This window comes from Syngnathus leptorhynchus, chromosome 7 (genome assembly GCF_054491065.1).
Source record: "Syngnathus leptorhynchus isolate UIUO chromosome 7, UIUO_Slep, whole genome shotgun sequence".
Classification (NCBI taxonomy): Eukaryota; Metazoa; Chordata; class Actinopteri; order Syngnathiformes; family Syngnathidae; genus Syngnathus; species Syngnathus leptorhynchus.
This window is the reverse complement of record NC_141201.1, coordinates 3,087,819-3,115,765: the sequence shown is the minus strand read 5'-3', so window position 1 is coordinate 3,115,765 and position 27,947 is coordinate 3,087,819. Positions and strand designations below refer to the sequence as shown.

The 27,947-nt window shown below is 42.7% G+C and overlaps 2 protein-coding genes across 5 annotated transcripts in view; one reads left to right on the top strand and one right to left on the bottom strand.

Moving 5' to 3' along the window:
• The window catches only part of cadm1b (cell adhesion molecule 1b), a 173,001-nt gene that overhangs the window by 101,872 nt on the left and 43,182 nt on the right, over positions 1–27,947 (bottom strand). For all 4 annotated transcript variants that reach the window (XM_085915589.1, XM_085915592.1, XM_085915591.1 and 1 more), the window contains exons 6-8: positions 18,374–18,500; positions 17,012–17,102; positions 3,772–3,863 (exon numbers count right to left, since the gene is read on the bottom strand). The gene's annotated coding sequence lies outside the window, so the exon portion shown is untranslated. The remainder of the gene's footprint in view (positions 1–3,771; positions 3,864–17,011; positions 17,103–18,373; positions 18,501–27,947) is intronic.
• Positions 6,383–27,947, top strand: part of ncam1b (neural cell adhesion molecule 1b) — a 35,504-nt gene continuing 13,939 nt past the window's right edge. The window contains exons 1-10 of the mRNA XM_085915572.1: positions 6,383–6,484; positions 15,228–15,302; positions 15,785–15,994; positions 17,002–17,145; positions 17,982–18,119; positions 18,392–18,509; positions 19,619–19,779; positions 20,078–20,220; positions 20,843–20,866; positions 26,001–26,030. Coding sequence (XP_085771698.1) covers positions 6,478–6,484; positions 15,228–15,302; positions 15,785–15,994; positions 17,002–17,145; positions 17,982–18,119; positions 18,392–18,509; positions 19,619–19,779; positions 20,078–20,220; positions 20,843–20,866; positions 26,001–26,030 — 1,050 coding nt within the window. The 5' untranslated portion in view covers positions 6,383–6,477. The remainder of the gene's footprint in view (positions 6,485–15,227; positions 15,303–15,784; positions 15,995–17,001; positions 17,146–17,981; positions 18,120–18,391; positions 18,510–19,618; positions 19,780–20,077; positions 20,221–20,842; positions 20,867–26,000; positions 26,031–27,947) is intronic.

Genomic DNA, 27,947 nt, shown 5'->3' with positions numbered 1-27,947 from the left:
CTCATGCAAATAAGCTTACTCCGCGCCCTATTTCATGTCTCTTGTACATCCTGGACGACATGATGTTTTGTTTTGTTTTTTTAATTTATTTTTTTAAAACGTTGACTTTGCATTATTTTGCATGGCGTAAATTGTGGCGTGGTGACAATCTCAGAGGTTAGAAAGAGGGGGGGAGGGGGGGAGGGGGGGGATAATGTGTGGGGGGTAATGTGTCAAGAGGATTTATGTTGGCCTCCATCCACTGCTGTGTTGTTGTTGTCGTCCACTGCTCTTGTGTGGGACCTGTTTGTTATGGATGGGGCGTGATGTTGGGCTCCCCTTTAACATGCTCGGAGGGAGTATGTGTGTGTGTGTGTGTGTGTGTGTGTGTGTGTGTGTGTGTGTGTGTGTGTGTGTGTGTGTGTGTGACTCAATAGAAAACACTTGTAATGCACCTGTTATTGTGTATAGCAGGTGCAGTGGGGAGAAAGGGGGCGTGGGGGGGGGGGGGGGTGGCGGGGTATCCCTTGACAGGAGATGCTGGACTGCATGGAGCCCATCAAGGGTCTGTCAGTGAGAGCAACGCTTCATTTGCTCCCTCTCAAGCACACTGATGCATACCCACACGGCGCACACAGCAACTCCTACTCTGAATCATCTGTTATGTAAGCCGATTCCCCGATAAAGGCTTTGAAATGAGATCCTCTAAGTTGGTCAAAAATGTGTCGTTATGTAAGCGCAATGGTGTTGGCGGTGTTGTCAGATTACATTTGTGATAACCTCATCACCGACAATGAAGTAAATAATTAAAAGAGTTGACATGTGCGGCAAGGAGTGGCGTGGGATTGCCGTTTAATCCGTCTTGCCGAGTGGGGGGTGTTCCTCGGGCGGGGAAAATGCTGAGGGAGCGAGTCCCGGCCGTAGCTCCTCCTTGCGTGTTTATAGGCGTGCGCTTTGTTGATCACGTGCCTCGGCGCTTTTTTTTTTTTTTTGGGTGAGTAACGACTCTGTCGGCATGCACAGTGAAGGGCGGCGGGATTCATCGCTTTAGCAAATGACACTTACATATAGCCGACAAGTGTGAAGAGAAAAGCATTCAAGAGTGAAAATCGACTTTTGATTCAGTTGTACACGCATGACATCACGGTGTTTCTTTAAACCTCGGTACGACTTCCGAGATACCGTCATGCGTTTTGTCTCAAGTGAATTACGGTGGTGTTTAAAAATGCATGCTCTGCGGCAGGAAAAGGTGGCAATCTAGCACTTTCGGGCTGTCAACGGGAACAGATGCAAATCATGGACACCCGCAGAGCAATAGTTCGGAGAAACCCTGATGCGGATCGGACGAATCTTGATCGACTACAGAACCGAATCAATGAATTGTTGTTGAAAATATATTTTAAGTCCATCTGTCAGAATGTTCTGAAATCCTACTTCTCTCCTTGACAGTGTCTTATGGTTATGCATAGCCTAGGGCCGAGCAATCAATCGATATTTAATCGTGATTTGAGTTTTGGCTCCTACTCAAAGAAAAACGATTAGTTAGCCAAACTACGACCCAGCCAAGTATTTCACTCCACTTAGTCTCCGTTGCTTTAAGACAGGATTATTTCGTCGAGTCGGCACTATCGATCAAATTCCAAACGTCCCCCCAAAAAATATTCTTACGATGATCCACGTTCTGTCGATAAAAGAGATGTTTGATGACGGAACAAGAAAGACAGCTTGACATACTGTACGTCCATCTCAGCGGTCACGTTGCGGGCTGACTTGTTTACAGCGGGATTGTGTTTCTTAGTCTGTGTTACATCATCACGATGATGACACAGGCTGGTTCCATGCTGCTCCATACCCGACAGAAGATGGACGGACACACGCTGCCTTATGCCTGACTCAACACTGCCAAAAAAGCAGTGACGGCAAGATGAGCAAGCTCTTACACACTATTATCACCAGCCTTTATTTTTTCAAGCCAAATAAATCAATGTTCATCTTCCAACCTGAATGGATTCTCTTTGAAATGAGCAGAGAGCTTTTTTTGGGGGCTTGTGATTTGGCTGTCGCCAGAACCGCTCGACTCGGCGGTGACGGGGAGCGCTCCGGACAGATCCGGGTCTGAGAGCCTTGAAAGGGGAAACGCTGCCTCGGGAAAACGCAAAAAAAAAAAATGACATTACATGTTCACGTGACCTAGCGAGGCAGCATTGCGGTGAGGTCCATAAAAGGCTTTCCCTCAAGGGGGAAGCTGACAGAAATGCAGAGTCAGGGCTAACGCTACCGTTAGCATCTTTAACCGTTCCGATGACTCGAAACATCGAGCTAAGCATCCTGAAACTGTTCGACCGATCCCGCAAAGATGTCAGCCGCGTGGGGGGGAAATGAGAACGGTGTGTTTTGTCGTGTTGTCGTTAAATGAAAACGAGGCCGGAATGTTGAGCGTAGCCTCCCTGTGGACGCGTCACATTATTTTGTCAAAGCTTTGAGGCATTCCGTGGCCTCTGCTTTGAGGAAGACTACGTTTCTGTCGGAATACGCTCGGCGCCCTGATTACGTGCCAGAGTTTGGCTTTAGGCCGCCAAAGAGTTTTATCTTTTATGACCAGAAATACGTCTGTTCTCCGGTTCACGCTACCGGGCCGTTGCGATAACACTAAAAGCACTTTCCCAACCATCTTTACATTCGCATGTCATATAGTCATCACGACCAACTGATAAATTGACTGAGAGCTTCAGGTGAATTTTCTTAAGGCTACAAGAGCGTTTTGGATCATAGGTGTCAAACTCAAGGCCCGGGGGCCAGATACGGCCCACCACATCATTTTAGGTGGCCCGCCAAGACAAAGTCTTCACTTTTTAAAAATGGAGATATTGCTAGCAATTTTTTACGACCATTCATCTTTTTAAAATGAGTTTGACACCTCTTGTTGACATGGTCCAGAATGTATGTCAGAGCAAATACACTACCTAAACACATACATGTACACATTTTGGATAGGTTGCACCGATTCTGGTATTGGATTTTGAGAATAATTTTGCAATACCGATACCTCGTCACCATCTTTGGAGTGGGAGCCATGTGTGTGGAAATACTTCAAGGACACGCATGACAACACTTGTAGGCGAGGGCAAATCATGTTTTGCAAAATGGATGATAAAACCCTTTGGCAGCGGCGGGGCGTTTCTTTGATGGTCTGTCATCGTTTATAATTACTGTACATGTTCATATTCTGTTTTTTTTTTTTAATTGTTGTAACTGTGACCCGTGTCTCCTTTAAAATGACAATTTGAAGGCAAAAATCCCAATTTGTCAACTCAGATGCAGATGAAACTGTATTGGATCTGCCAGTTCTGTTGTGTTTTGTTTGCTTCTGGGTTATTCCTCACCTGTTTGTTGTGGAATTAATACTGGCTGGCTGTTCAGTGCAGCCAGCAATCTTATTTACAATGTCAGTCATGAATTGGCTGCGTGAACTGTGGTCCGGTTCTTTTTTTTGTCACTGAAAGTGAATGATTTGCTTTCTTTCCGCAAGACCAATTTGGACAAAACTTAACATGAATTGAAATGCTTTAGTTAGCATACGCTATACCATCACAATTGTAATGAATAATTTCGTATTGCTTCTAAAATGGAATTTACCCAGCAATGTAAAGTGACATGTTTGCTAAACTCAGTGTAGCTATGTAGCCGCTATACTGAAACCTTTGACTGGAACATTTCATGGAGCCGTGATGCAAGAGTTCATTCGGATAACATAAAAAAAATAAAAATAGGGAAAGATGAGACTTTGGTTACCTTCAAATTGACATCACAGTCTTGACTCACACACTCTCCAGCTAGCATGGCCCAATTTGAATGACATGCTGATGAGTCCTGGCAAGTCCAACCTGAAAGCAAGCACACAGTCTGATTGAAAGAGGCGCCGGTGGGGGAAAAGGGGGAGGGCAGGATTTATCTTTCCATTTCTTTTGTTCGGCACCGCGCGGCTTCTAATGCATCCATGCATATGGTGCTTCCGTTTTTATTGAACAACTATAGGATGCATCGCTAGGCTCGGTTGAATTCTTGGCCCGCGGGGTTTCTTCCGATGCCGTTACACTCGCTAGCTAACGTCATGGCAACTTAGAGTCAAGTCGTAATATATTTTTGGGGATTCTCATCATCAACTGTCGTTTTCAAGTCGTGACGTGACACTCGGTCGTAGTAGGAAGCCGCTCCTTGTTAATCTCTAATTAGATCACACTAAGAAGACGTTATCTCCAGGGGAGCTGCGCAATCTGAAGCCGTTTGTGATCCACTTCAAAACGGTGTCACTTATTATTCCGGATAAAAATCGAGGCGCTAAAAAAACTTGACCCAGTTGACATTTTTCACACTCTGAACTTTTGTCTGTTCCAATGTGTGTCACTGAGTTCCATGCATTCACCTCTAGTTGCATTTTTTTTTTTATACTAGACCACATCTGCAGGGATTAGGCACATTTGAATGTTATGGCTTCATAACCTTTCCATTAATATTTTAGTAACAACATGAACAAAGCTATAGTTATTATCGTGATTGTCCAAAGCCCTAGAGTAGAACTCGGTAGAAACTCAAAAAGTGAGTTAGTCATCTACTGTGTCATGAATGGCAATTGAATTATTTTGGACTGTGTGCAATCTGAGCGTTGCACATTCACCTTGACCTTTACTGAACGTTTGTGGCCGATTGATCCCGATGAATAATGAATGATCCTTGAATGGCCATTACGCCATCAGCGCTGCCTCGACTCTTAGTGGATGAATTAAAACTCTTGTCAAAGCCCTCCAAAATACACACCTCCCCATATTTACTTCACGATGACTCCGTATTTAAATGCTAACCAGTGACGATTAACTCTCAGTGACAGAGCGTGGCCCTTTTATTTTTTAATATACACGCCAGGCTCTTATAAGCGGCTATTGAGAATAATATACGTTCCCCGTTGAGGGTGCTTGATGGAAATCAGCGGTATGATCATCGAGAGCCGGCCACAGCGCTCACAAACCCAGTGAGCAGGAGGTGTAGCTAAAAGATTTGCAGAGATTAGAGTTCTCCTTTGAGTTAGAGGTCACTGGACCGCTAACAGTAAGCTCCTCCTTGGCAGGCTGACTCATTGTGTGTGGACTATATATGTCTCGTGCAACGCTAAAAGCTCTCTACACTATACGGTCTCTGTTTAGAGACTTCAGCTTAGTAGCCTAGCCTCAAAGCTAGTTCTATTTTTATAAATCTCCAGTTTGTATGCAAAATAGATGGGCAGTTTCTATCTATGGGACTTGCAATAGAGGACCAGTTAAAGGTTACATTTTATTTTTTGTATTTAAAAACAATTTTGTCACATGGCAATAGCGGCACGGTGTAGCATCGGTTAGCACGTACGCCGTAGCACCGGTTAGCATGTACGCCTCACAGTTCAGAGGTACGGGGTTTGATTCTAACTCCATAACATTTCAGAATAAATGTGAACACTCCTCATATAGCAGAAAGACATTCCCTTTGCTAATTTCCCCTGCACTCAATCCAAATCAAATCACAGTAAGAAAGTGGATGAATCATAATTTTTTTTTTCTCAGCCCTTTGACAATTCTTAAGCGATACGCAGCCTTAGTTAAATGTCGAGGTCTTAAAAGGTAGATTGCATGGATTAAACCCGCTGCAGACATTGAACGTGTTTCTAATCTGGTGGATAAGAGGTGTGTGTTATTCCCGGCCCTGTATGGTGTTGACTACAACATTACAGTATTCAAGATGGAGGCTGGTAGAATGAAGCCAAGCTGTGCATAAGCATGAGAGAAAACGTGGGAGGTGATACTTCTAACCTATGAAATAAAGACAACACGCAGGATTCCAAGCGCAATGTAATAGGTGAGGCCCCTGAAATAAAACTGCTTTTAAATGTCACTCGGCCGCCGAGGAAAATATCTTTCATGGGCTCCGTTTAAACTCCACATGATGCGTGTCGCTTGTATGATTGCCATCTCTCTTTGTCTCTCGTTCTCTCTCTTAACAATTTCCACACAGCGTGAGTCATTGGCTTCCACTGCCTGGAAGCCGTCTTACTGTCATTGCCAATAGTTGCCGGATGTGCCGCGAACCCCATCGCACATCTTTTTCATCAATGCCATCATCTATAAAAGCAGATGACAAGCCCGGAGAAGCACAAGAGAGTCGCTATGATCGCTAGCCCAATCAATGTGGGGACACTAAACCCCGGGATGCCTTGGCGGAATGGCAACAAAATTAAATCTGATGTTATCGTATATTAGAAATGCTGACATCACTTGTGTGGGGGAAAAAAAAAAAACAGAATCGGTAAATCGGAAGAAAGACCGCGTCGACGCCATCCAAAACTCCAAACTTCCAAAACAATACCGCTACCTGCCAAGTTTCTATTTTTACCCAGCGAGGAATCAGAAAGAGCTGCGATAATAAGTGTCGGAAGATCTCTGTCGTAAGCGCCGTTGCCACAGACGTCCGGAGATGCGAGGTGTGTCGGAAGAGTCACCGATTCAGGCCCAGATGATTCTTTAGATGACGCTTGTTAAGAAACATCTAGCGGCTTCTCTGTTGAATGGAAATTTCTAACCTTTCATTGACCTTGCGAGAGCATCCACATTACTATCCTTCATTAAACGAACAAAAGACATCTGAGCTCTTAGCAAACTGCAATCATCGTCCGTAACCGCTCCCACTGGAGATTTCCTTCAAAAGACCCACCGCCATTACGAGAGGAGAATATCGCCCCGGCGATGTTGTGACAGCACGTTGCGGCTTAATCTGCCTCAGAACTCAAGCGAAAACACATTTTGACGGAACAGGGCCAGGTTGGCTTTTTTTTTTTGGACAAGAGGACAAAAGTCAACTTGCTCTAGCAAACGGGTAGTTTGATATCCATTGTTGTGACATTCCACTGTTCATTGGTCCTCCTGCGCCATGTTAGAAGACTGGACATGATTCCCAAATATTGATTGAATCGCGCCGAGTTGGACGACTAGGGAACCGCACGTCTGTGTTTGTTGGTTGATTGATTGATAGCATTGCAATGTATTTTTCTTGTCTTTTATCTGCAATATCAATTTATATATTCTCAATCATGTCCAGCCTCAAAGCACTTAGAGGGTGTTGCTTTTCTTTTCTAGCAGATGCCTCAAGAGAGTCAAATCCCAAGAAGAGAATTCAAATCTCCTGTGGTTAGCCCAATCCTAGTCTATTTTTACTCTCCTGCCTCTGATTGGTCAACAAAGTGTATGTTAATGTGTGTGTGCTCGTGTGTCGTAAGGTGCCTCTGTGCCATCTGTTCTCAAAGGAGCCGTCGCAAAAACAGTCTGAGCCAACTATGTCTTTCTCACTGAAAATGCGATGCGCCAACCTTGGAACGAACGTGAGGAAGAAGTAGCGTGAACCTTGCTCGTCGGTTAATGGGCTTTGATTAAAAGTCGTCTGATGAGCGTAGTACAAGCGGCGCCATCATTTAGGATGGATGGATGGATGGATGGATGGATGGATGGATGGATGGATGGATGGATGGATGGATGGATGGATGGATGGATGGATGGATGGATGGATGGATGGATGGATGGATGGATGGATGGATGGATGGATGGATGGATGGATGGATGGATGGATGGATGGATGGATGGATGGATGGATGGATGGAAGGAACTGCTTGGAACTGACTAAGTCCAAGGAAAAGGAATTTCACGGATAAACCACAAACGGGCTTACGGTGCACTGACCCCGTTAGTTCCGATCTTATCTGAGAACAACTTCACACTGAACTTCATTCAAGCTGAGAATAACCCAAATGTGTCTTATGATTCTGTTCTTATGATTACAACCACTTGAGTTAGCACTTGGGCAACGCTTGCAAACTGAGATCATTCATTTTTTAAATTTTGTTTTGAAATCTTCAAGTTTGGTATTGGCATTTTTTTGCTGATAATCAAAATCTAATTCAAAAAAAATTTCAGTTTGTTTGCCCCAAGAAATAGCCGTTAACATCAATTGTTTGTAGATGCAGGTCAGAGCCTCAGGACAAGGATTTATACGGTATAATTTTGCAAGAGGATGAACAAATTAGCATTTTAGCAGAACAGATTACTCTTGTGCTCTGGTCAAAAGGATTTATTTTGAAATGGACGGCAAGAAGCCGGGAGATTTATTGCACGCCGCTATCAAAAGAATACAGTAAATCCAGGTGACGGCAACACTGAAGCAATTGCACGGTCTGCTAGCTAAAGATCCTCGGCCCGGAGATTATTAAGAGGAAGAATTTGCTATCACTATGCGTATGAACGCCTCAGTGAACCAGAAGACACAATCAAAAGTTGCGGCCATTTTGTAGCCACTAAAAATGTATACCCATTCTAATTAGCGTTTTAACGATGCAGACAGATTGTAAATGGAGGAATTTTCTGTTTTCTGCCTCCCTTACCGCTGCGAGATAACGTTATTTGCGTCTGTATATTACTGCCGGTCTGCAGGGAGACCAAGTCATAAAAACACCTTCCTCATTTTCAGCGCTATTATGTTGTAAAACATTCACCTCGGAGCTAGCCAGATAATGCTCTGATTTAAAACTTGATTATCGATTCCCGCACCGTGGGCGTGTCAATCGATTCATCCGTGAATTCACATTACCCCGAGATGATAAAGCGAGGTTTGTAAGTTTGTATTTATTTATGTATTTTTTACATGAGCGGTGTTAGCGTTGTCGCTATGCTATGGCTAAGGCATTAAAAAGGCCTCGCTGTGGTCTGGTGGTTTCGACCACTCCATCCTCAAGGGATTTTTTTTTCGTTCTCTTCGACTGTCAGTATAGAAAAACAGTAGCAACACCTACAAGACTTAAAAAGCGGAATAGCAAAAAACCAATTGTACACCTTAGAGGTGCTCAATCCCCTTAGCGGACTCATTTACTTTACTAGCAGAACTGATTGTCTAAGTACTCTCATTCTCAGCTCTAACCTTGATGGGGGACACGCTCAAGACAGATTATATTTTCATTAGCACTTCAATCCAATTACTGCGCCATCCAACCTAAATTTCCACCGTTCTGCATCGATACGTTGCCGCTCCTGCGCAAGTTGCCGCCCATCCCGCCAGCGCCACATAATGAGCCTTCCACTGATGCTCCGTCTCTGCTCCCCCCCCCACACCATCGAGTTCTTGTCTGGCTCTATCGAAAATGGTGCATTCCCTCCTATTGATCTCGCGGGCGGGCTTATCCGGCTCGTCCCAGCTTGTCCGCTTGGTGGACGGCCAGAAAGGCAGAATCGTGTACATGTGCCAGGAGCTTGCGGCTGAGTGGTCATTGTTTGGCATCCTGGCCTCCCCGCCCGGTCTTCGCCTCTACACGACTTATGAACCATCCATGAAATCCCACTTGTAAAACTTCTACTGTATTCTATCTATCATTTAACCAGCATTTTTTTTTTGCTTGTAGCAACAACAAAAAAAGGCGGCGTGGGCTTTCGCTGTTCACGAGAACGTGTCGTGACTAGCGATAACGGGAGGGGGGAACCACGAGGGACCCGTCGTTATGATTAGCCTGAAAGAATTAGCTTTTTTTTTAAAACACACTCTGTGGTGTTTCATTGTGTTTACAGAGACGCTAACATTTCAGTCATTGTTCGGGCCACACAGACTCGCTATTCTTCTTGGCCCCCTCCAAGAACCCAGAATTCAGTCTCCGAGAAAAAAATCTTTCCATTTCTCTGCTTACAGATGTCACTTTTATTCTTCGTGACAGACATTGTGTAGTTCACCGCTCGATCTCCATCCTTTTTTCTTTTTACCCCAGATGACAGTTTGGAATTTGTGCTCTCAAAGTTGAAAATTAATGGTGCGGTATAATTTGGAACTTTTCTGGTTCCCTTTTAACAAAAGCACAAAATCATCCATTCTACCTGGCTTTTTTTTTTTCTCTCCCCCTTCTCGCCCGTCTGAGTCATTACAGGCGTGCGCAGCATGATGGGCCGCAGACGCTCTGCTTTGCTCCTCCCTGGGCTTTTGTTATGTGATGCACAGCTGAGGCAGATGCTGAGGGGCACTTAGACTAAATTGCCTGAATGAGGGTGAATTCTGCTCCGCAACTGAAGTGGACTGCACTGCTGTTGGCAGAGTTGCCAGAGACAAAGAGGGACGTCGCTCGGGAAGGCTTAGAGTTCATTTTAATGATGTTGCGACTTTAGTATTGTTTTTTTTTTTTTTTTAAAGAGGCTCAAGCTAGCCGGTGGTTTCTCATTGAAATATAGCGAGAGAAGGGATGGGCATAATGATTGATCAATGGCTTGATTGATCAGCATGGATGCTGTTAATGAATCAAGTCTTAAATCCAAATGGACTGCAGTCCTTGGCAACCTGTCAATTATGTCAACGATGCAGTCAGAAAAAGACTTGATGAGTTGAGCTTTATTCACAAAGATCTCATCCAATTTTTTTTTTTAAATGATGTTCTTCTTTGTCATATAATGCAAGCTGTCAGGGCGTAGCATACATTTAATGTTACGTTTATGGCAGCCGATTTGAATAATTGAAACTGTGGCGTCTTAGCTTCCGCTGCCTCGGCTGCACTTTGCTTTTTGTTTAAGTCTCGGGATGACCATTTTATCCGCACGGATCAAATGTGACGACTTTGGTTGTTGCTTCACAATATTTGGTTGATTGCTCAGTTTCATACCATTGAGGTGATTACCCAAGCAAAGTGGCTGGAAATAAATACAACTTTGTCAGGTGCTCCGCTCCAGTGCTTCCACTTTTGCTGGGAGAAAAGCTTTTGAAAATACACTTTAGGGGGCTTTACTGTGAGTGTCATGTAATGGGTTTTTCTCGCAGATACAAAATACTACACGTATGAAGCCTGCCGGGGTTATTGCCGGCATCACGAGTGAATCGGTCAAAAGTGGGCTATTTAAACATAATGAGGTTTCACGGTGGAATTTAGCTCTTTTTGGATTATGTTGTGGGCAACCTGCATGGAAGTGGAACCATCACACCAACACGTCAGACCACCGAAGGGAGAGAGAAACACGTTTCCATAGCAACTGGTAGTGAGCGAGCGTAACTGCGGTCGAGAGACATGAGTAGCAAGCAAATACGGTTTTAATTCCTTGAAATGAGCAAATTATGAAGACAATCGTTTTGTGAGTTGCCTTTTGAATGCTGCTGGCATTTGGAAGTCAAAACATGAAGATTTGAGATGATCCGTGAATTGATCTGTTAAAGTCTCGGAATTGATTTTTGTTGAGTTATCTTGCGATAATTCAAAGTCAAAATGGAGCGCAGTACCTGGCTGGAGCCAGCAGAGGCACCACTGATTCAGTCTTTGATCAACTGTGACATGAAGAACACGTCCCAAAGAGAAAACAATAACGGATATGATCCAAGACCTAATTTGCCACAAGCCAAATCCCAAAGCCTTAATTAGTAAATAAATATATGAGAATGATCTGTTTGGTGTTATCATTTGTGTTTTCTTTGAAGGAAATATCACAAAAGTGATAAGGCTCGAACATGAAACTGAATCAATTTATTCTAAAGTACTTTTTGATTAGGCAAAAAAATCATTTATTATTCTGTCAGCATAATTCCACAGTGAAGCACACATGTCCAGATGAATAATTTAAGACCCGATTCAAGAGTTTGCCCTAAATTGAGCATTGTTAGATCATTTTTTGACAGCATGAAATTGGCGCCTCGTTTATTTACTTGGTGACCTTTCAAATTTTGACTAAATTATTCAGTCCCTGATGATGCTTAGCTGTAGCGAGCATGTGTAGCATGAAGCTGAAGGACAGATTTGATCTCGATCAATCGTTTGAAACAAGTAGACGTCCTGGAAGATAAATCATCTCATTTTAATCACTAATTTGAAATCATTGAGGAGCTGACCTAAAGATTTCACGACTGGGCGAGATTCTTTGAGTATCTGGTGTGACGATATTCCACCGTTGTCAACTGCCAATCGTATATATATCGTAAATTTTAATACCTACTATCGTAGCTTAGCAGCTTCAAAAAGTCTTTATTTTGAAGCCCACCTCAGGGAGGCGCTGATTTATCTCTGAGGTACTTCAACTTTTTAACTCTAACTGTCAAGTGTTGGGAGGGGGTGAACTTCACGTGAATTGTACGTCTAGGGAATCTAAAATGAGCATAATCGCGACTCACAGCTTTGGTCGAGGCTTCTTACAAAGGCTGCGGCACCCGAGGTGATGTTACAAAAGGTATCTGGAGACAGAAGGGGAAGAAGGGACCACACGCTGCATATATTTCCATCTCCATATAGTCTACTGTTGGGATATGTCCTTGCACTTATCAGTCACTTGCAGGATCACTGTGGCAAGTTAGTGCGTTCCTGTTCTGTAAGGTCCCTGAATTCAAATGTTGAAAGTCAAGCTATAGATATTGAGGTGTGGAAAAATGTTGTATTGTAATTAACATAAATCATATTATAATTAGCATTGTTAGCATTATTATTATATTTAAGTTGATGATTACTCACGCCATTTTAATTCCTACGAACGGACTTTGTCTCATTATGGAAAACTAGCTGGTAGTCTTTAAGTAATGCATTGCAGAGCCATAAATTTACCAACAAATGGAAAATCTGTTGATGACCCACGGAGGCATGAATTATTGACGCGGCGAGCCGTTTCTCGCGCTCTCTCTGTCGTCACAATTGAGCTGCATACAAATCTGACGTTGCCCAAAGCTACAGACATTTTTTTCACAAATGCATTGCAAGTGCTAGTTAAATGTTCCTTTTCGGTTACGCCCAGGTTTTGGCTAACAAGTACAAAGTAAGGCCATCTAGAACTCGCTGTCCCTTTATTTTCTTTCAGGACCAATTGTGTTTTAATTTAGGACCTTGAATTTTATTTTTTATCTGTAAGGCATATTTGGCAGAAATCATTCACAGTGCTCTGAAAGCACAAATATGAGCTGCTTTCACATTTTGGTACATTTATTTCCTCCTCTGACACGATTAGGACCACTTCGGAGAGGTCGAGTTGTTCTGTTATAGTTAGAAAAGGATTCGCCGTCGATCAAACAAAAAATGACAATGTTGACTTAACGACAGCTAGCATACATCTTCAGGTTAGCTTGCGCGACACAAGACGTTCCTTACTAACCTCTGGATTCAAAGCCAAGGCATTTTGCAAACGGAAAGACAACTAGCGGGACATTGCATGTTTTCCCAGAACCAGGTCACAATCATCTACTCGAGTTCGTTTTGGGTCTCTGAGCATGCCGAGTGTCCACAGCCCCGGAAAAAAAAAAAAAACTCGCAGTACTTCTGTTTGTAAGGTATTCCAAATTCTCTGGCTAGATTTGCCACTGAGCAAAGCTCTTCGGGCATGTGTTCCAATTTCTCGCAGTGAGTTGAATGAATCATGAAGTGCTTACTGAACATCTTTGTTCATACGCGGTTCGACATTAACGGCGGCCCGGAGCCACGGCGTGATCGTGTCGGGCCACCCGAAGTTCACTGATGCCGGCCCAACTGGGCCAGTACATATTTTCTTACATAACGCATTTTTGCTTTTCTAACATTTAAAAGTGTAAATTGTTTTATCGCTCTCCTCAGATTTGAACAAGATATTAAGTGTTAGTTATGTAGTAGTTGTTAAATCAAAAAATACATTGGCATTTTAATAAACGGCGCTCTCATCTTAGGGGCCCGCTCGTTCACTAAGCAGTGTTGGGAAGTCTCGGCTTTCAAATCGATTGCTCTCCGGGGGGGGGGGGTTCACATTCGGATTCAATTTCCAGCTGCTAGTGTCACCTGCCAGCCCCTCCCCTCCCTTTTATAAACGAGTCTGCCATCTAAAAAGACCGACGCTCCCGCGGCGTTTTCGCTTCTTAAACGTTGGCGACAAGAGAGCAATTACTGTCCGGTTCATAACCCGACGCCAAAGTCTTGCATCAGTTTTAGATCCGGGGCTGTGGTGTCATGTGATTCAAAAGAAACCCCCCCCCCCCCCAAAGCTGGCAGAGTAAACAGAAGCAACAATATTGATGATGAGATAAACGGGGATGGGCGGCTTAGCGTGTTTGGCGCTGACATTTACATCTCAAGAGCGTGATGGATGAAAACATAAAGGATTGCAGAGACGACGGAGAACCCGGTCGGTTCGTTTTCAAATGTGACTCGGAGCGTTTGCAAGCAAGTCAGTGTGACCGTCATTCATGTTTTAGATCAACAACGGTAATCTACATTTGACTGCCTGAGGGTTTTTCAGTAAGCGGTGTTTTGGGATTTGTTACAAAACACCAGAGTAGAAAATGAACTTCATTTGAAGCATTCGTCCCCCATTACTGGCCAAGTCAGTTTCTTTTTTCTCTCCAACTTCCTGCCCTTTGTAACCCTCCCTCACTTTAGTCCTGACACCCCGGCGATATAGAGCCGGATTCTGGGCCCATTTAGTTACATTTCTCAACGGCGGGAAACCCTAACTGCCCCCCTTGGGAAACAAGTGAAGCTTTGTTCTAATTAGGAAGCAAAAGGCTTCAATCCAGATCTCACCCTGTGACCAAAAGAAAAGAAAAAAAAAAAGTCTTTCCTATCCCGACACTGACAAAGAGGAGATATTTATCAATGTGCGGATTGCATCTCAGCTTAATTGGATATTATGTTTTATGAAAAGGCAAAAAGAGGCTGTAAAGACAATCGAATGAATCTCATTTTCCAACATATTTTCTCAATTAAAAAAATATATATATTCATAACTTTTCTAAAATAGTCGATGGGACATTAGCCAGTATTTGTGCCTCTACTTTAAAATCTTGGTAGGCTACTCATAAGCCAGGACTGAGATATATTTTTCTATTTATTTATTCAGATATTAATTTGATTATTTATCTATTTTTTTATTAGACCTTATTTATTTACTTATTTATTTATTGTATTTATATATCCATGTATTTATTTGTTGTTGGGTTTTTTCATTTTTTTTTTTTTTTATTACTGGCAACATAAGACAGGACAGAGATTGATTGATTGATTGATTGATTGATTGCTTGCTTGCTTGCTTGATTGATTGATTGATTGATTGATTGCAGACAACCTCATTAGCCGAGATGTATTTTTTTTATGACGATCACATAAGATTTCTGAATTTTGGGCGTTCCGATTTTGACAATGTTTGGTTATTGTTTGTCTTGGTTCTAAAATAACCATAAAATAATTCATTTAATTTTGGACCTTGTTGTGTCTCCTCGTCTAGTGTCACTGGACGTGCAGATCACACCCAGTCATGGTGAAATCAGTCTCGGGGAGTCCAAATTCTTCATGTGTGAAGGTAAGCTTAACAAATTGTCCTCACACTGTATGTCACACTTTTTCATTTTTGTACAATACACTCAAAGGATAAAATGGCCGTTATTGTCCTCCGCACATTGTCGTCGCAGACGCCGAGGAAAACGGATCATCTGAGATAATCGCTCTATATTGTATTGTTTCCTCTTGATGACAACAAGATACAATTCAGCGCAAAACGGCGGCGTGTATATTATCGTGTAATTACCGCAGACGTGTAATTCCCATTGTAAGCTTATGTAATTATCATTCAGCCTCTGTTGCTGAGTCACACGGCCGGCGCCGCTGGTGCGTGAGTTGCGAGGCCCATAAAGGAAAAGCTTCTTGTGCATAAAAAAAAAAAAAAAATAACGTCTCGTCAGCACTATTCGCTGGAGCCGATTGACTTTTGCTTTACGACTTACTTACTACATACATACATTATAGATGGACTCATTTTATTTTTGCCCGCCACCGCTCCCCCAGTTATCGGCGGAGCCAAGCACATAGACTGGTTCGGGCCCAGCGGCGAAAGGATAGAACCCAACGACCCCGACGTCACGGCCACCCGGAACGACGAGACGTCGTCCATCCTCACGCTTTACCGAGCCGGGACGGAGAACGCCGGCACGTACAAGTGCGTCGCCGCCAATGGAGATCAACAGGGAGAGTCGACGGTTAACATCAAAATATTCCGTGAGTATAAAAAAAAAAAAAAGTTTATTAAATGTGTAGTATTCTATTGACTGCTCTAGGGCAACACATTATTCTTTTGGCTTTTTTCTATTGCCAGACGATAGATTTTTCATCAGTTCGATAAATGGTCGGAAGACCATTAGAAGGCTGCTTAATGATGCTGTCTGTTTTGCAGCTTCGGTGATGAATGTCTTTTATTTTCCCGCGAATGCCGAGCATCAGCACATGTCCATCACGAGAGTTTTCCAACTCTTTTAGATTACATAGAAAGCGACCAGCCGTGCGGAGAACAAATAGAAGAAGCTATTTGCATAGTTTGATGCTTAGAAGTGAAATATTTTCCAAAAGGAAAAACCTTCCGAGCTCGAGAGCCTTCTACCGCAATGTCACCCGCTTCTTCCCCAAACAATTATTACCTCCACCTGCGGCCACAGACTGTTCCACTTTTATCTTTTTAATCTATCGATTGTCATCAGATAAGATTACAACTCAATGCGAGTGTGCAACATTTGACCCCGGTCAAGTGTTTTCAGGTCGCCGGAGTGCTTTCGGTGTCACCGGCAAACTACATCAATCCGTTGGTTACTTAAGAACGGAAGCTCACCGGGGTAAATGACGAGAGAGGAAAGCTGAGTCGATGAATTTGAAGTGGAGAAAATCTTTTTCGGAAAAACGGTAGCCATAAAATGAGTATGAACAAAGAGGTTGTAAAATGAGCGGGCCATTATGTTTTCTAAACTACCCTATCATTATTGTTGGGAAAATTAAAAACTTTATTACCCTCGGTCCACAGGCTGGATTGCTTAGTCCTTTTTGGTTGTTCAAGTTTTTTTTCCAATTTTTCGAATTCTATTTTTTGTTTTAAATTGGTCTCTTCTACCATCTGCATCTACTTTTGCATAAAAACAGTATTCAGTATATCAAAGCAGCCAATACCAAAATTAAAAAAAACAACCTCCTCCACAATGACCCTTAATGAGTATAATCACACAGTTGTTTGTTTTCAGAGAGAATCACCTTCACAAACGCGCCGTCGCCGCAAGAGTTCACCGAAGGAGACACCGCCGTCATCGTGTGTGATGTCGTCAGTTCCCCGCCGCCCACCATCCTTTGGAAGTACAAAGGAGCCAGAATACAGATGGAAAAAGACGGTGAGGTGGCGTTCAGATGAACATCCGCTCCTTTTTCTGTCAAATTGAAATGATTCCATTTTGTAAAGCGCTAGTTTGACAGTCGGAGTGGCGGATTGACGTTAGCGCCTATCCATTATGCAAAGTGAGAATTTGGCAAAATTTGATTTCTGGCCAACGGGAGATGTGAGGACATTATGGCTGGAAGGAAATTTAAATGTCATCCGACGTGACTGGAAAATAGGATGACGAATTTGTGTGGTTTTGCTGTACATTTATGACCGGGGCGGAGAAACTGCCGCGTTTTATCAGTGCCACTCAACACAAACAAATGAAAAGCCCTTTAAATGGACTGTTTCTATTTGCATAATAAAAAGGCTCATTTAAAAATTTAAAGTGGAATGGCATTTGGAAATAATCAGTGTTATGATTTTTTTATTTTTTTTTTAAAATTGGAATTACAGTGCCCGGTCAAAACAGTTGCGCAAGCACACCATTATAATGCAAATGTTTTAATAACGCCGGTTTCACTTTCGCTTTTATTTGCGAAAAATAGAAAGGTACAAATTAATTTGCTTTTTGAATGTTCAATCGAGGGTGTTATTCACCCAATGCCCCGAGCAATATCACAAAGTGTGTTTTTGTGGTTGCGGGCACATCATAAGACAAGTTCGCGCGGGGGGGTTTCCAACACTGTTTTGAATTAACACGAGTGAATTTATTAGGTCAACATTTCATCTCTTTTCTTTGAGGATTCATCTTGAATAAGCAAAAGAAAATCAGATTTCTTTTTTTACAGGGGAAAAAAAAAAAAGTTGTTTTAGTCTCTCACCATACTTTTTCTTTTCTTTATCAAGTTCGCTTTAAGGTGCTGAGCAACAACCACCTTCAAATCCGCGGCATAAAAAAGACCGACGAGGGTTCGTACACCTGCGAGGGACGCCTGATGGCCCGCGGCGAGATCGATTTACGGGTTATCAAGGTCGTCGTGAACGGTGAGCAAAGCTTTTGTTGCCTTATTGTCATCTAACTGGGTTTTTTTTTTTTTTTTTTTTCTTCCTTAGAGGTTCAAGGCACGAGTGTGGAAACAGTTTGCCCACAGCAACCGGGTAGCATGAAGCGCTCGTGCTAATGATGCGTGTCTATTTGTGACGGGGTGCCTATTATAAGCGTTCTCTTCGGGAGGCTAATTTGGGGTTCTGTTTTATGTCCCCGCTACCGTGAATGAAGTGACAACATGCCTTCTTACTTGAACTGTGTGTTTCAGTGCTCCCAACCATCCGGGTGTGGAAGTCAGAGGTGAACGCCACAGCAGATGTGGGTCAAACCGCCATGTTGACGTGTGCGGTCGACGGCTATCCTGAACCCATGGTGACCTGGACGAGGTAAAAAAAAAAAAAAAAATGTTTTCAGCCAGAGAAAAAAAAAAAGTTAAGTATTAATGAAACTTTACAGTACTACTTCAATTACTGGGAATTAATTCGTGATATAAATCACAGGTGTCAAACTCAAGGCTCCGGGGCCAAATACGGCCCGCCACATCATTTTATGCGGCCTGCAAAGACATAAACTAGAATTGCAAGTTGACTTCAATTTTAAAAAATAGAGCTATTGCTAGCAATATTTATCACCATTCATCTTGAACAGATTTCAAAACTAGTTATTGATCAGCTTGTTGTGTAGCTCATACATTGTATATAATATGAATCGGTCATACATTTATTTGGGTTGACAGTCTTTTCTGTTACGCAAACAGCGAAATGAAAAAAAACATTTGTGTCATCAAGCGTGTCTAATTGAATTCCTGCTGTTTTGCCACCTAATCTCATTTCATTTGTGACTCAAATAACATTTGTTGAATTCATTGCAACGGGATACTCATTGACGTGATATCAAATGGTGAATTTAGGCAGCGAAACCTGACGACTGACATCCTCAATAGCCACATTGTTCTGGGTGACACCGATAGGCCGGCGCTTTGTCAGACAGGTTGTGTTTATCCTGTTGCCACGGCGACCGCTTCCTTCAACTGTGTGAATGTCAGGACAATGAAAGTGAAATTTGCTTTCGTATAAAAAAGAATTATGCAAATGAGGTGGGACATTGCTGTGCATTTTAGATTGTTCGTGCCTCACTGAATTTGCTCCTTTTCTTGTCAAATGAAAAAAACAAATGTATCCGTCGCATTTTGTAAACAATCTCATCTCTGTTCACAGCCATGTTGTTTAGGGTAAGCGGTGCATGTCAGCGGGGACAAAAACAACTGATGAGGCGTTTTCACATTTCATTTGGAAAATAACACAAAAGGAACTATTTTCCATTTGTTCAAATACAGACGTCCCTTTCAAATAAATGCCGTTAACCACATTTGCATGAATACAACATTCGCAAGAACAGGATAAAATTGGACAATTTAGTGACAATGGTGTAGTGTGCCAAGGGTGCTTAAAATTTAAGGACTGGATTCATGGAGATTGTTATTTTTGTCCCGAAGGAACCAGATCCCACTGGAAGCGGGGGAGAAGTACGCCTTCAACGAGGACGGCTCGGAGATGTCCATCATGGACGTTAGCAAGCTTGATGAGGGCGAGTACACCTGCATCGCCAAAAACAAAGCCGGGGAGACGGATCAGGAGCTCAGTCTGAGAGTATTTGGTAAGCTGGCGATATTTAGTTACCATTATCACATCCTATGTAGAGTGGAAGGAAAACCTCTCCAAAAAAAAGACTTCACATTTTGGCGAAATGTAAACAAATAAAACGAGCGTAATTGCCAGATGAATTAAAGTTGAAAATCCTCACGCGGTTATCACGCTGCCGGGAGTCGACAGCTTATTAGGGTTTAGCTTCGACGCCTTCCCCCCCCCCTCGTGTGTCGAGCCTCTCATCCTCCCTTTGAACTCATCCCAGATCCGACACTCACTCTTTGCATCCACTTTTTTGTGTTTTACAGTCAAGCCTAAGATCACCTACATTGTCAACCAAAGCACCTCCGAAATGGAGGAGCAGGTTATGCTAACGTGCGAAGCCTCGGGGGATCCGACGCCCACCATCAGCTGGAGCTACGGCAACCGTGTATTCACCGACGGCGAGCAGGTAAAGCAGAAATGCTACTTTGGACTGTGTGTCTAAAAAAATATATATATTTGAATTTTTATTTCAAGAAGCAAAGTCATCGTCCGCAGCAAGGGGAAAAACAAAGTTTGCGTGTCGTCCGTCCGTTCCTCCAATTTAAGCGTCTGCTTCGAGACGCCTCGCCGAATCTCACGCAATTAGCCGGACAATACGGTATTCAACTTCCGTCGTGATTAGATTCGACTTAAACGTTTTCCAAATTCCTCAACCGGACGCCTGCTTCTTAGCGTGTTCGCTACAATGAGCGCTTGAGTGTTCATTGAGCGTTTTCAATCACATTTTTTTGCTCCGTTCATTCTCGTGATTGAAAGGGTTGCACATTTTTCCGTTGTCCATTGTTTCACTTCGAGGTTATACGCACACATCTTTTCAATTTGTTTTTTGTTTTTTTTTCGTGAAGAGCAAGCTTCCATTACAATCTTGACCAAATATTCTGCCATCATATTTAACGGTCAAATCATTCCAAAAAAGAATAAACACCTCCTCAAGGGTCTCGCTATGGCTGCCGAGTAATGAGGGGGAAAAGGTGGTGGCGGGATTTTTGGAGCTGCTCCATTACATGCGCTACATTCTCTCCCTACAGGCGCACCTAAACAGGATCTATCAGGTATGAAATCGGCGTGGCACACAAGTCTACTGTGGTAAAGTGCGCCTCCAGATTTCACCTCAAATCCAATCAGTACATTTTTAGAAAACCCCGATCACCGTCTCGACTGCTGCATGCCTAGTCCGTCAAATAGTCGATCTTAGAAGCATGACATCATCGTGGTTTGTCGTCACGTAACCCCTCCAAAAAAAAAAAAAGTGAAACACCATTTTTTCTGATCACCCCTTGTATGGTAGCATGAGGTTGCTTCATTCATGTCCATCTTCATACTCTAGCTGTCTAGACCAGACTTTCCAAAAGTCTTTTGAGACTCAAACGCCAAATCCATGGTGATCTGTTTTTTTGATGCTTTCATTTTCACAGCCGGTTTCAAAAGTACAGTGTTTTTACAGCCACCTGTCAGGCTCGCGGTGGGGGGAGCCGAGCACTTGATCATCAAAAATAGATTGCGAGCGGCGCGGGCAAGGAGAACGTTGCCGCCATATGACGCACGTCACGATATGCCTGTTTTCCCTCTGCCCACGACGCAGAGGCGTATGTGTCGCACTTTAAACGCTTCACACCTCCCTTTTCGTCCAGTTAAAGTGACCGGTGCTTAATACCCAAGGGGCTGCCAAGATCTCCATTTTACGGCTTCGAAAACATTTACTGCCACCGCAAAGATTAAAATCTGATCGTGGCCGACGAGGGAACAAATTTTGAGGGAACGAGAGAGAGAGAGAGAGGGCAGCGAGTCGCATGCGAACGTTCACGCACAGTGGCGACAGTGTGCGTGTTTTTTTTGCGCATTTCAAAGAAACGATTAGCGGCCCTATGAATGACTCGATTGTTATGTCGAGTAGCAGGATTGAAACAAAAAAAATCCATCTCTTAGTTGGAAATATGGGAACAGACATTGGGGGTGACAAAGAGAAGCACGGGGGAAATGGCTGCTAATTGCTTGGTTGTGTCGTGGCGTTCGTACGATGTCCGTCTGTCACGCCATCTGCATTCATCGCAACAGCTGTATTTCATCCAGGATGGCTGCGTCCGATCAAAGCGCATCCAATTTGGCCGTGTGGCTTGATTGTACTACGCTGAGAAGCCAGCGCATCTGTGCATTGCGTTGAACACTGAAGCTACCGTAATTAGCTGCTCGCTCGAAGGCTTTCTGGAAAACTGAAGACGAATTCGAGGGACGAGTTATTAGCGTTAGCAATATTAGCATCACACCGAAATGAAAACGTATTCTTCATGGCAAGTGGTCGACGTTACGGCGCGATATTTTTTCGATAGTTTGACCAAATTTTCGACTATAACCTTTTTCTAGTGCTTCATTTCCACTGCATGGCATCAATATTCAAGACATGACTTTATTCTTACACCAGCCAGACACCTTTCACCTTAAAGTGCATCGCTGAACAGGTAACATAAAACATGCCCTCAGTCTCTGACCCTTTGTTCTCTTGGCCATCCAGTGCGCCTCTCCACGACACGCTAACATTGTTTCTGCATTAGCAAAACCTTCGAACACAAAGACTGACTTGTCACGTTAGCCGCACTTTTCTCAAAGCAGATTAGTCGCTGCCTCGACAATTTAAAGTGAGGATACAAGGCAAGAAATGACACACGCAAAGTAAAAAATGAGCTAGCGGTAACGTTAGCTTCGCTAGCTGTGCTTCTTTGCTGATTCCAAATGATGCATTCAATGCTGTGTGTCTCCGGCGGTACTGTGCAGTGGAAAAATCGACAACAATATTTAGAAGACAGTTTCCCGCATGATGATTTTGATGCGGGGAATCCAAACGGGCCTCCGAAATGAGGCGCATCAATCCAAGTCACAACTATAACAATGAAAACGGGCCACAGGATTTAGAAGACAGAGACGTTTCCCGTCGATAAGGTTTTATTGCGACGAGACAACGGTTGTCCGCCCCGCCCCTTTAAGAGTCTGCTCCCGAGGCTGTTCATCTCGCAAGCATATCGATTCTCGTATGAAATTTCTCAGACAGACAAATCGCAGCAAGATGGACGTGAAACATTTGTCTTGTCAGCGGGGCGCGGCGTCTCACGCAAACTGGTTATAATATGCCGAGCGCCAGAGGTCATTTCCCTTCTGGTTAACTCAAAGTGACATAAAACATGCCTTTATTCATTCATTCATTCATATCTTCCTAACTGCTCTGAATGCGATGAGGAAAGCATTCCCAGTTTGCAGACGGAAAAGCATAGTGGCTCTGGTTGTAATGGCGCTTTTGTTACGGGACAAAAACTAAAGCAACTCGAGTTACAGCTGCCGCGCTCTGACAGATTCATTGTTTCCCTCGCTTAAAGACGTCTTTGTCTGGTTTCGCTCGGAGCTTCTCACGGCAGACCTCCACTGTAAAGGTTAGCGCCTAGAAACTTTTTTTTTTTTTTTTAAACCAGACTGGTGCACCGCGATAGTCGGCGTCCGCATTGTCCGACAACAGATGTGCGAAGCTCAGTCCCTCTGAGGATTACAACGGAGATTACTCGATTACGTAAATTATAATTGTGCTGTAAAACTACCGCCATGTCCGGACCACCTCGGGGAGAAGTTTTATCTGTGGAATAGTTGCGTTGTTTATTCACACAGCTATTAATGCTTTTTTTTTTTTTTTTTTTTTTTTTGAAAACATTAAGTGAGCACAGCCGGATAATGTTCATGTCACAAATTCACATTTTAAAGCAAAGTGATGGAACATTAGTTGTATGACTAAAAAAGGTTTTCTCTCTCCAATATCCAGACAGCTAATTAAATACTCAGGAAGAAAAGGAATTGTTTGATTGCTAATGAAAGGCTAAAGCCCATTAACACGGCAGCGGTGTGGGGAGGACTTCAGAGATGAGCTATAATTGCGCAATTGTTGTCTCCTTCGGAAACAAAAGGCTCCCGGCGGCTACGAAAGCTCGCTAATGCGGCGAGGCAAACTTGTTGCTCTTTCATGAGGCTACGTGTCAGTCAGAGTCCGTGAAGGTTTTTAAACATTTATAAAGGGTTTGTTCTAGGGATTCCGTCGTCACGTCATAACATAATCCCCCCCCATGTTGTTCATTTGGTTTTAAACAAACATACGACGGTGATGTAGTGCTTGCGCAGTGCGGTTTGCCTGGCGCGCCAACAAGGTGCTGATGTTCCGCACTATTAGGCCGCCCCGCTAGATTAGGGCCATAGCTCTTGTGCGTCGCGGCGGTGACAACGCGGCTAACTGCCGTCTACGCTCACGTAAGACGGTTCGGCTGCCGTCTTACAGCACAGACTGCCCACAACATTCCCATCGCTCATCATCAGACTACCAACCTGCAGCGTTTGAGCTTGAGGCGATTGATGCAACAAAATCAATTTAAACATGTTTTTGAAAAAACACCACATCATAAATGTTTGATGGCTGGTAGAAATTTGATTCTGGTTAAAACCGCACCATCACGACAATCGGCAAAAAATCGGATAATTTAGAGATGTATCATTTTTTTTTGTTGAATTATATTCCGTGATATATATCGTAACAAGCATGGCAGGTATTTTTTTACTTTTACTCGAGAACTAGCAGAACGATGGTTCTGAAAAAAATAGTCAGCGTAAGAAAGCCAGCGGCGGTCCAATACTTTTGCACAGTGTCAAGTATCGTCCCACCTACCCGCCACGTTAAACACTTAATCAGACCCGCAGATATATTTACGCGGCAGCCCAAATATATTCGTTTCGGGTTAAAAAGACTCAGTTCAAGAGTCCTCTATTTCGCCGAACTGCATTTATAATGCGCGGCTAATGAAAGATGGACTCGGCCGGTGAGTTCATTGATGCTTTCATTGGCTGTTTTTTTTTTTTTTTTCTCTTCCTTCTCACAATTATTCCAGCAGATTGCGTTTACTTGAGTTTCCTGGCTGTTTCACCTGATTCTATTTGTTACGCCTCATCTTCATGCTCTAACACGGCCGATTCAGAGCATGCCTTTTTGTAAATCTTTTTTTGTCTTGTGTCGCCGTCATTTCAAAAATGGACATCGCACGTTGTCCTGGGTAGCGCTAAAGTCTTTCTTCTGAGTGGGTTGCAAAATATGGATATATATAAGGCTATAGTCACAATGTATGTAAGCTATTCTTGCAAATATTGTTGTGCCCCAATTGCGCCCCTTTTTCACAAATAACCACCTTCCTTAAAAAGATCAAATAAATAAATAAATAAATAAATAAATATTACATAAAAAAACTAAAAACAAAGGAAAGTGCCTTTTGGTACTATTTGCGGAAATACAAATAATTAACAATTGAAAATTCTAATGCAAATGGCTTCGTTTACAGTATAATGCAGCTAAATTAGTCGACATGTTCTTGTGATGAAATATTGACAGAATACATGAAAACATGGTAGGCTAATAAACACCAATATAATACTCCCCTGTGGACAAAATAAGGAGAGTTAATGTGTGCTGTAAACATTGTTCCAATTCACTGATGTATTTCCATGGTGAATACAATCGGCACTGCCAGGATTAACAAAAGTAACGGCCAACATTTGGCCGGTTATAGAAAAAAAAAAAAAAAAAAACCACAAATTGGTCCCTAAACAGAAAGTTTAAGAGGTGGAAATGATCTATTCAGCTATCAAGTTGCCCTTCAAATAAAAAATATTTAGCTGTGGAGAGTTTAAAAAGCTAAAGTAGATTGCTCTGATGACGTTAACGGCAATCGATCATCTCAAAGCCTTTTTTTTTTTTCTTTAGCTGCTGCCTCTTGATAAACTGAAGACCTTTTTTTTTTTTTTTTTTTTTTTTTTTTAAAGCATTCTGGGCTATCATGACACCGGTAGACATGATTCTTAATAGAGCTTAGACAAAGTGTTCCAGAGCGAGGACAGGCTGGGGATTACTGAAAAATATTTCAAAACCGAGCTTTTGCTGTCACACAGTAGTCGACATCGAGTGTTTTGAACACAATCCAACTTTCACCCTCAGATACTAAAGAAGAAACGAAAAAAAAAAAAAAAGAACCCACACAGCACTTAAAGCTTATATGCTGTTTGTAGCACTACAGATTTTTTTTTTTTTTTTTTACCCCGCATGAGGTTTGCCTTCTAAGAATTACTCTGCTTCTTTTTTTTGTTGTTGTTTGTTGTTCTCTCTGTCCTCTACAGGCATCATGGACTCGTCCCGAGCAGCACAAGGTATTCTAAATGCATGACTTTTTTTTTTTTTTTTCTTACACTCATCCATCTCCCATGTCAGGGGAGTCGAATGCGATTATGGATGGATGCAGAAAAATGCTTCAAATAAAAGTCGGGAAGAAGAGTAGGAGGAGCACAATGGGATCCATGTAACTTTTTTTTGGGGGGGGGGGGGGGGGGATGAAGTCATTTCAGTTTGTAGTGGAACCTGTTTTCATGATCAATCCGTTCCAGAACGTCTGAATAAAACCGAAACTATATTCTCCCTCATAATGTCAATCCAGTTAATCGGTTCCAATTTTTTTTTTTAGAAAAGTCTCTCGGTCTGCTCGAAAAGACCCAAGCTAAAACGGTGTAACGCGATCGATCAATTGTCAGGCTTTCAAAATAAAATCAGTATGAAAATGAACTGCACTTTTTTAAACACAAGGCGGTCTTATTTAGTAGTCGCGCTGAAACTATTTTGAGCATATGTTAATTGAGCGTGACTGCAAAATGAGCCATCTTTGGCACCAACGAGAGTGTGGTTAAATGGTGTTACTATACAACTCGCTTTTATTTTGAAGGTCTGACTTTAATGATCTTGTTGTTTTGAGTTCCGGAAAGCTTGCATTGTGGAATGAACATTCCCGTCTGTTTGTACAGAAAAAAAATAACAAAATAAAATATTAACACATAACAAGAAACGTGCAGGGAATTTTAAAAAATGACAAACTCAAATTTTTACTTTTTTTTTCCACCGCTCTATAAGAGTGAGTTTTTAGTTCCCGTCCACAAGGGAGCCTTTTAAAAAGAGTCAATTTGTTTTGCTATTTTTCTCACTTTTACCCCCGATAAGCAGCCCATTTTATCGCTTCCATTATCCTTTTTTTAAATCATTATCTCATTTCCTCTATCAGTGGTGTTGCGCCACTCTTTACAGCATCCCTGAAATGGGCAATGAGTTTAATTTAGCAAGCAAAATGCACCAACTTTGGCACATGGTCTTATCTCCTCCAATGCTGCGCCAATATCTTTCCCATCGCGTCATGTTTGCCTCCATGCATCACAGCCAGCAACTGCGAGGTGGAAAAAAAATAAATAAATGCCAAAAGGGGAAACAAAAAAAAACTGCTAGCCGCTTCGCCTTAATGAGTTGATAAATAGAAGTATGGAACATATTTCTGTGGCAACCAAAGGATCAAGATCCATTTCATCACTACTTTGATTGAATATTAAAAATCTGTAATTCTCCTTTCATATCCAACCTCATTCAGTTGGAATATCAAAACAAATTTCTGGCATTCCGTTTTAATATTCAACCAAAGTAGCGATGATGAACTCACTGCTGTGTTAACATCAGCATCAAATATTGATGTTATTTAGACTAGGAGTCGGGCAGAAGCGTATGCGGCGTAAGTGGCTGCTTGGGGGCTGACTTTGTCTTTCTTTTTTTTTTTTTACACAATAAACAAACACGCTGCGAGGGGGACCCAAATCGAATTATGCTCAGGGCCCTGTAAAAGCTTGATCTTACTCCTATTTTTTTTTTGTGGACTGTAATGATCATGTGATGCCCAGAGAGTACTTGATTGGAAAATCAGCTTGAGATGAGAGGCGAGCAGGGAACCTTAGTCATCAAGCCCGGCAATAATTACAAGGTTGGTGGAAGTGAAGTCACGGATGTATGGAAGCTTTCTTGCGACTTGGCAGTGTTTGAAAAATGGGAATTTAACCTTGTTACATGGACGAGACAGTGATTGGTTTACATTGGAGGGGTGGGGAAATGGAAAGTTATCAGCCACAGAATGGGTGTGTATGTGTGTGTAGACATCCCATAATAGAAGGTAGGCAGTGGAGAGAAGAGTTATGGGCAGTGAGCAGCGTCGTGTGCGTGCCGAGCATGTTAGCGCCAAATGCGTCAGGCTCGGCGGCAGA